The following is a 14,111-nucleotide window of genomic DNA, read 5'->3' as shown; positions in this document are numbered from 1 at the left end:
GAGTTGGCCTCGGTGGCTCCTCCCACACAACTCATTCCCTCCGACACAACTCATTCCCTCCGACACAACTCATTCCCTCCTGGGCTCCCGTAGTAACTCATTCCCTCGGGAGCTCCCGTGATAACTCATTCTCTCCAACACAACTCATTCCCTCCGACATAACTCATTCCCTCGGGGGCTACATTGACAACTCATTCCCTCCGACACAACTCATTCCCTGCCACACAACTCATTCCCTCCGACACAACTCATTCCCTCCTGAGCTTCCGTGATAACTCATTCCCTCCGACATAACTCATTCCCTCCGACACAACTCATTCCCTCGGGGGCTCCCGTGACAACTCATTCCACCGGGGGCTCCCGTGACAACTCATTCCCTCGGGGGCTCCAGTAATAACTCATTCCCTCCGACACAACTCATTCCCTCCGACATAACTCATTCCCTCGGGGGCTCCAGTGCTAACTCATTCCCTCGTTCTTTGTCGTTGTTGTGAAGTTCTGATTGTTCATCACAATTCCCAGAGTCGTGACAATCGATCGGTATTATTGGGGGTGCGGGAGGGGGGGAATGAATAATGTCTAGACTACTAGTAGTGTATCACGTACAAGGGCGACATTCGTATCGAGTCGTTCGTGTCAAATTAAACCACAAGTGGGGTTTGACTTGACTGAGATGACCGGCAGATGAACATCGTCTGTGCCACCCCAGGGCATAGATGTCAACCCATACGGTTTTACTCCGTGTTCTAGTACAGGGAGAATTGAGTGTTCAGATCCACACAGATGTTTTCATTCTGGCCAAAACAAATTGTCTTTGTTTGTGTTTCTCCCCTTGTGATGGGACGTTGTAGGATGCATCAGAAAGGGTTTTATTCGCCATGAAAGTTCGCACAGACAAGGAATTTACTTTGGCAGGAAGGTGCATACATTGAACATATAGGAATCTTAAATCTTAAATAAGTGGTGTACAAGTCTAACTATACTAAAGGTACAAAGTCTAACTAATACTAAGGGGCTAAAGTATGTGAAAATTTTGAATAAAATAAAATATAAAAGAACTATAATATACAATATAAAAATACAAAAACACAAATAGGGTACATCTTATTGGTTATTTTGGTAAAGTCACGTAGAAGGGAAATAATAAAATAATAAAAATATTTCATAATAACATACAATTGTGAGAAAAAATAAAACATAATAAAATACAATTGTGAGAATTGTATTTTATGATGTTTTATTTTTATTATTTCATTATTTCCCTTCTACGTGATTTTACCGAAAGAACCAAGAAGATGAATCCCTGGAGTCACGAAAGCTTTAAATCGAAACAAATAGGATAACAATGCCAATATGGCAAGGTGTCATTGTGCAGATAAAGTGTTAAAGTCAGTGTGAGCCCTTGGCCTTGTTGAAGAGGCCAGCAGCGGATGGGAAGAAATTGTTTTGTGGCGTGAGGTTTTGGTTCTGATGGACCGCAACCTTCTGCCGGACGGGAGTAGCTGGAACAGAGAGTGACCAATAAGGTCTGAATTGTACTTGACTTTACCGAAAGAACCAAAGAGTATGGATCCATGCAGTCACGAAAACTCCAAAACTAGAAGGTCTGAATTGGTTTGTGATAAGGTAGGGCACTGATAAGGGGTTGACAGGTAATGCAGATGTACCAGCTGTGCGCCATCCTCCTGTGCCAACTTACTGCGTTTTATCAACCCGGCGCTTCCCGCTTGTTGTTGTGAGCGTCGCTCCTCTGCCCCCCTCTCTTGTTGCTGGAGGGCGACTGCCTCCAACTTCCCAGTAGAAGCAGCATCCTTCACGAGCCTCCTCCATTGCAATCCATCTGACATCGCTGGTGCCAGTCACTTAACTACTCACAGTCTGTGTATTCTCTATTTTATTCAATTACTTGGTAGCTATTTAGATGATTGAGACAGAAGATAGATCTATGAAATCTATTCTCGATAATGAAACACGTTTAAAGGTCAACCACGGCGACAAATACGATGCCCTTTGATTGCGCAGTTAGATCAGTTTGTTAAATCGTTGGTTAAAAAAAAAATTGCCCAACCACCTTAGGCAAAGAAGGGTGAAAGGGATGTGATACAGATGGGCGACATTGTACTTTCTCTTATTGACTTAAATTACGATGAATTACCTTCTTCTCACACTACCTCGTAAGTGAAGTAACTATCTTGTATTTAAAGCATATAGGCAAAGTAACACGTCACCCGTCAGCATTCCATGGTGGTTGGACATTTACAACCGATTTTACAAAGTGATCTAACTATGCAATCAAAGGGGCAACATGTGGTTGATATTTACATGTGTGTTATTATCGAGAATATATTTGATCAAATATTTTACTCTATCTCAATTATCTAAGTTATAAAAAATGTAGGCGAAAATTGAAGATATTCCAAGCCAAGTCTTTTTTAAAAAAGACATTGGCAAAGATCAAACAGCAACAAATATTCCATACACATGTACAGTATATACATTCATATATTTTTTTAGTAAAAACAATACAACCAATGACCTTAGTTCTTTGCCCTCAGTAATCTATGAGATAAACTTGCTTTACCCTGCTGTTTATTAACTTTTGGGCCCCACGAGGTCACATTTAAGCCCTCGCAAGTTCAGACTGAACAATCTCGTGCCGTAACAATCGTTTTGTACCTTTTAAAATGAAATCGGTAGGATTTAGTTATGTCATTTAGTTTTGTGATTACACTTTAAAGTATTTGTAGATGTTAATTACCTCGCCAGGTATACAGGAGGTCGATCCCGACCCTGACGCCTGCTGTATAAAGTATTTGGAGTTTTCGTGTCCCCACGGTCGTGTGGATTTTTCTCCGGGTCCTCCGGTTTTCCCCTCCACATGTAGAAATATGCGTTTAGATTATTGGGCTGTCATACATTTCCAAATGATGATAAGCCACTTGGTTGAGCAATAGTGTGGCCAGGTTGCTTCTGAAAAAAAGAGTTATACAGCTCAATGGACCTTACCTGTTAGAATATTTGTAAAAATGATTTTAGTGTGCACTTGTTGGGGTTAAAAATGTGTTTTTCTTTGTTATTCGCGTTCAGTTAATTGCTCGTAAAAGTGTTAATGTTTTGTAAAAACAATCTAGTCACCAGCGCCTTGCTATGCAATGAATTGTGTTCAGTGTTATTGTGGATTCAACACCGCACGGTGCAGTGCAGAGTACAATATAACTAAGCATTCATATTGTTCTAGCCTTGTTTGCATAATGTAAGCACCCAGATTACAGGTGGAGAACCGCGCGTCCGTTGACGCCATGGGGGCCGCCCTTGGTCAAATGTTGGGTCCAACAATTCAAAATTAATGCCACAAAGTCCAACTTTCATTGGGGTGGTGGCGTTTAAACACGAGATTGAATTTTGGCGTAGCGGCTTGTAAACCCCTGGGCGTTTCGTAACCGTGTGTGGCACGCCCATGCTAAGTCGAAGCGAGCAGTGGGATTGGGGGGAACCCGTACCCTAGATATGAAGTCACTGGTGCCATAGCAGCCTGCAACCTTTAACCCACTGAAGTATCCTCCCGATCCTCACTCGCATCCATCCGCAGAGCTCGGCGATTCCGTGCCTCTGGCTCCTTCCAGTGAGTAGATTTGCATTTTACAGAACGCTGTTTTCGTCTTGCACGTTATTATATATTTTTTACGTTGATAATTGTTGATGCGCTGTTTACAATACGGTCATTCGATTCACGATGTAATTCTGCGTGCGGTTTGTGCGTCGTACTTCTTAATTGTGTGTGTGTTTTTACCCTACCAGATTAAGATAAGCGTTTGGAAAACTGTCACATCTCACCCGCACCTCTGAGTAAACACAATTAACTACATGCCAACGTTGCTCCAACGTTGCTCCAACGTTCGCATGGACGGTAGTTAAAACGGTGACCCATACAGCCAAAACGTTGCCGGTTTATTGGGCTTCTTCCCCCTGGTGGTCCAGGCTCGCAGCGTGTGGTGTTGTTATTCAGTGCATCGTGATTGTAGGCATGTATTCAGCAATTACCAGCGAAACGTCGTACTCAAAAAAATTGTAAATGTTGTGGTTTCACGCTTCAACACACCGGTGGGCTAAAGCAGTGAACTATTTGTCTTTTTATATTCTTGGTTCTTTCGGTAAAGTCACTTAGAAGGGAAATAATGAAATAAAATAAATATAAAACAACAAAAATTCTCACGACGTTTCGACTGCAACACAAGCAATCAACATCAGGTGTGAAATCCACAGAAAGAAAATTTGAAAAAATTCGCACCTGATGACGATTGCTTGTGTTGCAGTCGAAACGTCGTTATAATTTTTGTTGTTTTATATTTATATTATTTTATTATTTCCCTTCTACGTGACTTTACCGAAAGAACCAAGAATATGAATCCCTGCAGTCACGAAAGCTTTAAATCGATATTTGTCTTTTGTCAACGTGACACGTTTTTGCTGATTGGCCGTGTCGGGTGGTGGAGGGTTACGACACATTTATAAATAACGCGATCTAACCCAAAAACGTTGATTATGAATGTATTCAGCACACGGAGGGAGTTGGGCTTTGCTGCATGCCGTGATTTGCGCGAGATATTCCAAACGTGGTTTGTTGGCCCCACAGAGATGCGACAATTTGAGGAATGCACAAGCCAGTGTTGCTTCATGTGGCTCACAGCGCATCACGCAAATAAACTTCAACATTAGGCCATCGTTGGCACTTTGTTGGGACCGTTGGGCTAACGTTGCCCAACAATTTTTACTGAATTATTCCCCCCGTATTTTTTGTTAACTAAAATATTACGTATTGATATGCAAGTCGCAGAACACGTGGAGGAGAATACTAGACGGCAGTTTTAAAGATGGATGTACAAATGTGCCATTAAGATGTACAATATAGCAAGTACTGTAATCGTTATTTTGGCAGTATGAGAAGAATAGTTTGCATTGTTATTGCTCTTATATATCTTTATTGCTATTAAACACGACGGCAGCATTTCGAAAATTGGCACCATTACGCACAATCTCCATTTGCAAAATGTTCTTTTTTTTACAAAATAATTAATTGCAATTCTTCTGCTATGTGTATTTCCATATGAAACATCATCTTATCGATTACATTGAATGTACGGTAATATTGACCCTGCACTGTTTCCATTTCTGTGCCGCGTACCTTTTGCAGGAACTTGGTAGCAGAATCAAGGGCATCTTTGTTGTACTTTGTACGGCTGGGCAACGTCTGCACTGTGAGTACAGGGCTACAGAAAAAACCTCTTTGCTAGAACCATTAAAAAAAAAAACACCACAGCCCAAAATAAAATGATCACGTTGTTTTTTTGCAGCCACTTGTAATCCAAGTGTGCAGTTCTAGGTGAGGCTGCTTGTTGAGAATTTCTTCTCTAAAAGCTTTCACCGCACAAGACTGCGGGCATCTACAACTCTTCAGAGGATGCGTGGCAAAATCTTGATGGTTTTAGGATGTGCTCAACACGTGGTCAAATCCGGCAGAGAACATATTTCACCTAATATTGTTGCTTTAAGTTGTCCTTTCCCGCTGCAAAGAGCAACAGCATATGGGCCGGGCCGCACAATCCTTCTTACCACGGTGAATCATTGGATTTAGCTCTGATTTGGTTGCATTTTTATGTTGTGGAGATATTCAGGAAAGTCGTGGACTATATATGCAACTGCGCACACTTCTGTGAGTCACTTGTAACTGCTTTGCCGTAACTTATTGCCAATTATGGACTCAGATTTACGTCCTATCATCTCATAGAGTCCCTGGCACGTAATAATATGCTAAACAGTGGCAGTGGGGGTCGCAAAATGCCGATTTATCTATATCCATATATATAAAAGGCAAAGTTGTGATTATGTGTCTGTTCAAAATGTTTAGCGTACTTCCCAACATGCAACAAACTTGAAATTTGCCATGTGGGTACTTTCCAGACTGTACACTATGCGAAAATTATAAAAATACACTTTAGAGTTTTTTTTTGGGGGGGGGGGGGAGCTCGATAATCCATATATTTTTTGCACGGCAAATAAGCTGCTCCCCTAGGTCGACTCAGCCTTAAACGAGTAACTGGTGTGGTGTGTGAACATCGCCACTGGGGAGACAAAGGCGTCCGGGCGTGGTGAATCCAAGTCCCAGGCGAAGCCGGGGTAGTAAAGCTAGTACTGTGCAGTATATATAAAATGGAAATTTGTGCATGCGTGTCTGTTCGAAATGTTTAGCATACTTTCCGACATACAACAAACTTGGGTAGTTTCCAGACTGTACACAATGCAAAAATTATAAAAATGTACTTTTGTATTTGGGAGGGTGGGGGGGAATGACCATGAAGTATGTGGCGTCAACCCGCATACAGGACAGGCGGGAATCGATATCTGGTGAGCGTTTGTGGTATCGATTAAACGGGAATAGGCCAATTCTAAAGAAATCTACAACCTTCGATTCCCTTGCGCGATTTAAAGAATCGAATCTTGGCTTGGCACGCAAGCATAAGGTTGTTTTCCACCGCGCGTTGGATTTTATTTTAATTAATGAGGTAATGATCAAAGTTATCTTTTCATTTGTATATGTTATGTTTTAAAGTTTTAAATTATATTTTTCCCCTGGGCAACACCGGGTACTTCTCGCTAGTTACTAATAAACCCGAATGATTCGATCGAAATTAGGGATTTCGATTAGATCATTGGGGGGGCACGTGCATTGTTGGCTAAATAAATAAGTCCTTACCTGGCATGTCTGGATGTTCCTTTCACATTAAGCAAGGATGTAAGAACTTAGAAAAAAATAATGGCAGGGAATTCCAGATTCTAGCGGTGCAAAAGGGAAGCTGTGTGAAGAGAGTTGTTTTGACCTGCAGTGTGGAGGATCAATACAGTGTGGATTAAGACGAAACAACCTGACCAAGAGCTACAACATTGTACATTGCAACGATATCAGCTGGACATGTTTTCGAATTGTCAACTGCTTTCTTTAGAATCAGGATGACAATGAATTTTGCCTCTTGACATTTCTTTGGCATTTGGCAAGAGACATGTACATCAGATATGGGCCTGCTAACTTGGGATTTAAAAAAAAAATCTAGTCACTGGCCGACGTTTTTTTCTTTACCAATGTGCATGCGTCTGACCAGATTCCCAAAGATTGGTCTTATTTGGTTCTCCGATATATTTTCAGATTGTACCATGGATTGTTCGGCAAGACGTTCGACGTTATATGTCAACTTTTCGTTCCACGTGCTGAGGGCTTGTTCAGGAGCACTGCTGTTCCTGAAACGTTCTGTTCTGGAGAAGCTCCCAGCACGTGGAACTGAACGTCGTGCCGAAAAGCACGCACTGCATCCCGAAGATGCATTGGAGCCGTATAGAACAACCGCGAAAACCTACGCAGTCGTGTTTTTGTTTGATTTTAATTAGGGGAGGCATGTCGACTTTTCTGACGCTCATTAACTAACACTAAATCCACCATTTGTTTCAGATTTTTGAAGACTGCAGCATTCTCAGTCATGTACACTCTCCTTCTCGCTCTGCTACCGATAGTGGCCGTGGTGGTGTACTTCCGCTCACGGGAGCGCAATGTCATCGGCAACACCACGGACAAGTATGTGTTTATCACGGGGTGTGACACGGGCTTTGGGGAGTTACTGGCCAAGCGCCTGGACGTGCGCGGGTTTCACGTGATCGCCGCATGCTTTACGGAAGAGGGGCAGAACGCCATCAAGGCGGAAACCTCTCAGCGGCTAAAAACGGTCAGCCTGGACGTGACAAATAACGAGAGCGTGAAGCGAGCTGCCAAGGCCGTGCAAGAGATTGTCGGCGACAAGGGTGAGTCAAACCGTTGTTGAAGCGAAATTTACAGCTGGGTGTGACAGACGAAGGATTTTACGCGTAGCTTTTTGTTACTGTGAAAGGGGTTTTCATATAGAGTTCTTTCGATGGTGTGAACTTTGTTATTAAGTAAAACAGGGAGTATACATCGTGTGTAAGTATGCGCGGATTCTGTGACGCTTTAAAAAAACTTGCATTTGTCCACGGAAATTGTTTTGTTTATTAAATGCATATGACCTGCCATGACAAGGATCAGAATCACAGATATCCTCACGATTGACACAGTAAAAGCAGGCCACCATGCAGCAGTGGTTTTACAAAGGACTGTAATTTATTTACACTACAATCATTCAGAATGAAATGAAATATAGTTTACAGTCATATTGCTTTTAAATAAAACCACATCTCAAGATGCTGAACAGAGAGAGAGAGAGGCAGTCCGTTATATGTAGAGGAAGAAAAAAGTCTCGTGCCCAGGTTTGAGTAGGGGCAGGGAATCGACATCACAGATGGCAGGGGAAGTCTGGTTGGCGCAGCCCCAGTAAGCGCCGATGTCACATGCAACGAACACGTCGAGGTGCATGTAGATGACGTGTTGACAATGTGTTTCAGTTGTGTCGTGAATCCAACCGAGTCGCAGACGTTAACTCGGGAGCAACTCTATTTATTCAACACAACAGCACCAACATAACACAACCTACGCTCGGGTCGCGAATGCCCATCTAGCCACGCTATGCCAGAACTAGACACGGTTCGCTATCCTGGTGCGGACCACAAGCTGAGTCCCGGACCGCGTGGCTAGAGGCTTCTTCTCCCCCAGGTGAATCTTCGAACACCAACACTTGAAGAACCCCGAGCTCCTCACGGAGCTCTCGTTATATGCTCCCGGGCTGGGGCTGGCTCCGCCCATAGCCCCGCCCACCTTCCAGGCTCCTTGAGCTCCTTCTCGAATGTTCCCGAGAGCTCTCCGGGACCACGTGACCGCCCCTCGACCCCCGTCCACCGGTGGCCCCCCTCCAGTATCGTCCGGTCACGTGACAACAGGTCAGCCACAGCGTCATGCCCCAGATTGACCTTGGCTGGCTGACGCTCGATCTCGCCCCCTCGCTGGGAGCCGGCACCGCACACTGCTCACGGTGCCTTCGCGCTAACTAGCGCTCGCCCAACCACCGCTAGTGTCGGTACTGCAGGCCGCAACCCGGCTGCCCGCAATGACAACATCACCGGCCGTGACAAGAATAGTCACGACAGTTGCACTGACATCCCTCAAAATGAACGAATCATCAGCACCCACCCCTGGCCCTGCTGGTCACCAAGCCATATTGAAATGTCTTGCCGGCGTGTTTCTCGTTTTGGTTCAGGGTCTGCTGGGAAAATGTTGGAACACCACCCTGACTGTAAAGGTTGCCGACTAGCGTCTCCCAAGCCGCATGCGGCTCTTTAATCCACCACATGCGGCTCTATCGAAGGGCCATCACGTAGAACATGCCGTCTCGAAAACTGTCGATATATACACTTGGCTATTTGGCTCTTGATCTGTTATAGGTTGGCCACCCCTGCTGGAAGGGATCCAGCACTGGCTTGGCTCGGATGTGCCAGTAGAAAAGGGATATGAGCGGCGGGCGCTGTTTTGCCCCTGCACGTTGTTTATCGTAACAAACTGCATCGGTTGCAGGACTCTGGGGCCTGGTGAACAACGCAGGTGTGTGCCTTCCCATCGGCCCCGTGGACTGGCTGACGATAGAAGATTTCCGCCCGTGCATGGAAGTGAACGCAATGGGCTTGGTGGCTGTGACGCTCGCTTGCCTACCCATGCTCAAGCGTGGCCGTGGCAGGGTTGTGAATATAGCCAGTGTGCTGGGCCGCCTGGCTATGGGCGGAGGAAGCTACAGCTTGTCCAAATTCTGCGTGGAGGCCTTCTCCGACATACTGCGGTGAGTTAGAAAAGTATTGCTACAGGCAACTAGGGTTGTCGCAATATGGCGACACTAATGATTTCTCGCACGATATAAGATCCACGTTGAACACATTTGACGAGACAATGAATGAGTATAAATGCAGAATAAGGTAATTTAGTAATGCTATTCGAGACTGTGCATTGTACTGAGGAAGACCAAATCTGTGTTGACCGCACATATATAAAAAGATTCACTGATTGACTTACTTGGCAATGTGGAGGGAGAGTGCAATTGAATTGCCCGCTCCTCGCAAAATGAAATCCACGGAATAAGAATTCACTCATTGCACGTAATATGAGTGTCATTGTTGCGAACATAATTAACAAAATAAGCAAGCAAGACGATATGTCTCCGTCACATATCTGTCTCTTCAGATAAAAAAAATTACAGTTCTTACACAACCCATTAGCCGCACAGCCTTCTGGGAGTGCATAATTTTCGCAGTATTGTATCAAGCGCCTTGAAATGAGGCACTATATAAATTTAAACAAGATAAGACAACCAAACTCGACATATAGTGCCTCATTAAGTCAGACTGGCTTGAATCAATGCTGGTGAGCTACCGATCTTTACAAGGCAGGGAGCCTCACTTTACAATATGGGTCATAATTCTATGCAAAATTATACAATACATATCATATTCCATAGGTTCACATCGATTATACTAAGACAATTACTACATTAAAAAAAATTGCTGACTAAATTAGCACCTTTTGCAAGTCGTTCATTTCAATTAATTGGCTTCCTATTGTTTTGCTGCATCCCGTCGGACTACAGCTGGACAAAAATTGCAATATTCAATTCACTACCAGCTTAGGAAATATGAATTGTGAGTGAAATTATGTCTGCGTGCGTTTTAAAATACATGTTCGTACGTTGGATGTATATTAACATGGATTATGTTCTGCACAATGCAGGAGAGATGTCCAAGTGTTCGGTATTAAGGTCGTCATTATCGAGCCAGGCTTCTTCAAAACAAACCTCACCGATGACAAGAAATTTACAAAGTGCTTGCGTGACATTTGGGCAACACTTCCCAAAGACACCAGGCACCAGTATGGGGAGGACTTCATTGATAAAGGTAAATGGTTTATGTTTTCAACGTTGCTCCTGCTGCCACTGTTTTCGTCCACTGCACGTTGTGTCTGCCGAGCACACATTTTCACCTGTACTCCTGTAGCTGATAGCTGTCCAGTCTAATCCGTGTCGTTCGGCGTGATGCCTGACGTTTCAGTCTACACCGCTGGGAGCTTCTTCAGGAACGGTTCAGTTCCCGAGAAGAATCTCCCGGCACTTGGAAGGAACATTTTGGTTCCTGTAGTAGCGATGTTTTAGGAAAGTTATAAATGAGATTTTACAATAATATGGTTACGTTTTTGTTCATTCCTAGATAAGTCCCCCCCCCCAAATCTAAATGTCCTATTTAGGCCCTCCAAATCTGGTGGACACAACTTCAAAATGTCCTTGTTTTTCATGTTCCCAATTTTTTGTGGTACAATAGAAGTACATTTCTTAGTTTTTAACCGAGGTCAGTGAAAGTTTAAATCTGAATGTTTAGTAGGGTTTTGAATCCTAATATGATATCTTGTTTTGACCAATTTTTTTTTTTACCTTTTTGTACATTTCGTAATTGTTCATGTTGTTCCAATTCAATACATACCAGTATTTCTATGCATTTCTCTCAGTGACGGAGGCCAACACGAAGAACTTAGGAAAGCTTGTGGACGCAGACATTTCCAAAGTTCCCATCGCCGTGGAGCGTGCACTCACATCGGCGCACCCCTTCACCCGCTACTCCGTCGGATGGGATGCCACCCTCTTCTGGTTGCCATTATCGTATGCACCCACATTCGTGATTGATTACCTTCTCACACGAGAATACATAAAACCTGCCAACGTTTAGACTAACTTAGGCCAAGGATCGATGTATTCCTAATTCCAATACCGGTGACTAAATGTTTTTTTCTTTTTAATAATTGTAAATTTTCCTAAATATATCCCAATTGTGCTTTCGGTACCATGGCATTCAATGAAGTATCCATTTGGAACTCTAGCAGGGCAACTCGGCCAGCCGTGTTAGAGAATGGCCCACAGAAGCGAATATTACAGAGCTGCCTCTGCTATCCCTTGAAAGTGACTGCTTGGTCCACACATGGTAGAGGGGAGCACTTTCCCACCCGCTCTGCATAAGAGAGTAACGTGCGTGGCATGAGAGTAAAACTGATAGTTTCATTCTGGGTGCTGCAATTCAGCCAAATTTAAGTGTAGAGACAAATTTGTTGTGATGTATTTTTGTGCAGCCCTTTGGTGACTGGGCTGATATCATAAACTCCACACCCCTGAAAACCTGGAGACCAAAATATACTTTAAAATAATTCAAAAACAAATTCGTGGTGATGGGTTTATTTACTCCATGACATTTCCTTGATTTGTTGACACGGGGACAAAAGTGTTCCCGTAGCATATTGGCCATTCTTTAATTACCAACACAGGTATGGTTGAACGATGAAGGCCTCCTCCACGATGCCAGAGGTTGTTTGACTTTCCTTCACCACGCTGGTCGGTGCAAGTTAGGGCTGTCCAGGGAGGGGAGCACAAATGGGGCATTCTGGCCAGGGCCTCAAACAAAAGAGAGGACCCGAAAATGGGCCTTTTACATTCTAGATTTGAAGCTTTCGTGACTGCAAGAATTCATACTCTTAGGTTTTTTCGGTAAAGTCACGTAGGTAAAAAATAAATAATAATAATAATAATAATAGAAATAATAATAGAAATTAAATAATAAATCACGACGTTTCGGAGGCAACACAAGTCTCCGTCATCAGGTGGGACCGTCACAGCTAGATTTACTGTCTCACTTGAGGCTGTCTCACTTGCGACAGTAAATCTAGCTGTGACGGTCCCACTTGATGTATCTATTATTATTTATATTATTTTTTATTTTTTTCCTACGTTACTTTACCGAAAAAACCTAAGAGTATGGGCCTTTCCAGTTGAATAACGGGGTCCTATGTGGAAATTCTTCCCTGGGGCTTCCAGGAACCACTTGATGGCTCTGTGGCTTTGTAATGGGGATGTCCAGGATCAATTTAGCCCTACGCTTGCCACGGATGTTAGCTGTGGCCAGGAATGAAATCAAACTCTTGAGTTGCCAGATTTCTGAGCGCCGTGCGCTATAACCGCAGCAGCAGCAGCGCCGCTCCGCCCCCGTACAGATACGGTGTATAAAGCTGTTGATGGTCATTTGTCACGTGGAAATTCTTTATTTGTTACGGTTTTTTAGGGCTTAATTTTTGTTTAAAAGTCTAAATGTGAAACAGGAATTTCAGCCACCATGTTGACATTTTTAAACAAAAATTTCAGTTTTTGTCATGTAGGCAAAATATCACTTCACACTACTTTGTATGCCACTGCAAACATATGCATATATACATTGAAATATTCTTATATTACTCCAAATAAAGTTTGAAATGAAGTTTCCGCTCCATATTGTTGACCTGTTTTGTTCAAGAGTGACTTTCCGCACCGTTTTCTCTGCATTATAAGATGGTAAGTGATATGCAGTGTTAACGTTATACAAATATGGCCAAGTGCATAATGCACACCTAACGGATTATAAGACACTCCCAAATATTGCTTTAAAACCAGGGGAAAAAGTGAGTTGATTTTAAATTGTTCGTAAAAGAATGTAGTCGTGCTTTATTTTTTACGTTTTTGACCGGTTCCCAATTCATTTAGAAACATGCGTTTTAGAAAATTTAGATTATTTTGCTAATATAAATGTCCAAATGATAAGCCACTTTGTTGAGCTATCATTTGTGGCCAGGTCACTTTTGAAAAAACAAGTTAATACCTCAGTGTACTAATAGTTGATGTTTGTACAGCAACCCATCTGTGAAGGACAAGATTCCTGACATGCAATATCCCGGCGTCTACAAACTAAGCTGTATCTGCGGCAGCAGTTACATTGGGGAAACCAAACGACATGTCTCGGACCGTGTTCGTGAACATAAGGCAGATCTGAAACACGGCAGGACCAATACTTCTGCCGTGGTTGATCATTACTTTAATGCAGCTGGCTCACGTGAAATTTATTTCTTAAAGACGATGGTACTTTGCAAGCCGACTGGCTATCAACAAAGATTAGTTCCCGAAGCCATCCATATATAGAGACACAGACACAATTTTAACCGAGACGACGGTTTTAAACTCAGCAATCATTGGAAAGATGTCATCAACCACTTTGGGTCAGGACTTGAATTGTGTTTGTCAACCTCTACCGTCAGCAGTGTGGGTGTGTGTAGC

The 14,111-nt window shown here is 43.2% G+C and overlaps 1 protein-coding gene across 1 annotated transcript; it reads left to right on the top strand.

The window, feature by feature from the left end:
• The first annotated feature begins 3,495 nt into the window (after positions 1-3,495).
• On the top strand, positions 3,496-12,170 carry LOC144729139 (dehydrogenase/reductase SDR family member 9-like). The gene is made up of 6 exons (XM_078609096.1): positions 3,496-3,622; positions 5,192-5,255; positions 7,499-7,845; positions 9,524-9,782; positions 10,724-10,887; positions 11,492-12,170. The coding sequence occupies exons 3-6, from the start codon at positions 7,527-7,529 to the stop codon at positions 11,707-11,709; spliced, it is 960 nt and encodes a 319-aa protein (XP_078465222.1). The 5' UTR covers positions 3,496-3,622; positions 5,192-5,255; positions 7,499-7,526; the 3' UTR covers positions 11,710-12,170.
• Positions 12,171-14,111: the final 1,941 nt, after the last annotated feature.

This window comes from Lampetra planeri, chromosome 31 (assembly GCF_965212315.1).
Source record: "Lampetra planeri chromosome 31, kcLamPlan1.2.h2, whole genome shotgun sequence".
NCBI lineage: Eukaryota > Metazoa > Chordata > Hyperoartia > Petromyzontiformes > Petromyzontidae > Lampetra > Lampetra planeri.
The sequence above is the reverse complement of the archived record's forward strand: the minus strand, read 5'-3'. Positions and strand labels throughout refer to the sequence as shown.

Coding starts and splice junctions, on each gene's coding strand:
- LOC144729139 (XM_078609096.1), top strand. CDS start 7,527: ATGTACACTCTCCTTCTCGCTCTGCTACCGATAGTGGCCGTGGTGGTG. Junction 7,846..9,523: donor AGAGATTGTCGGCGACAAGG/GTGAGTCAAACC, acceptor CATCGGTTGCAG/GACTCTGGGGCCTGGTGAAC. Junction 10,888..11,491: donor GGAGGACTTCATTGATAAAG/GTAAATGGTTTA, acceptor CATTTCTCTCAG/TGACGGAGGCCAACACGAAG.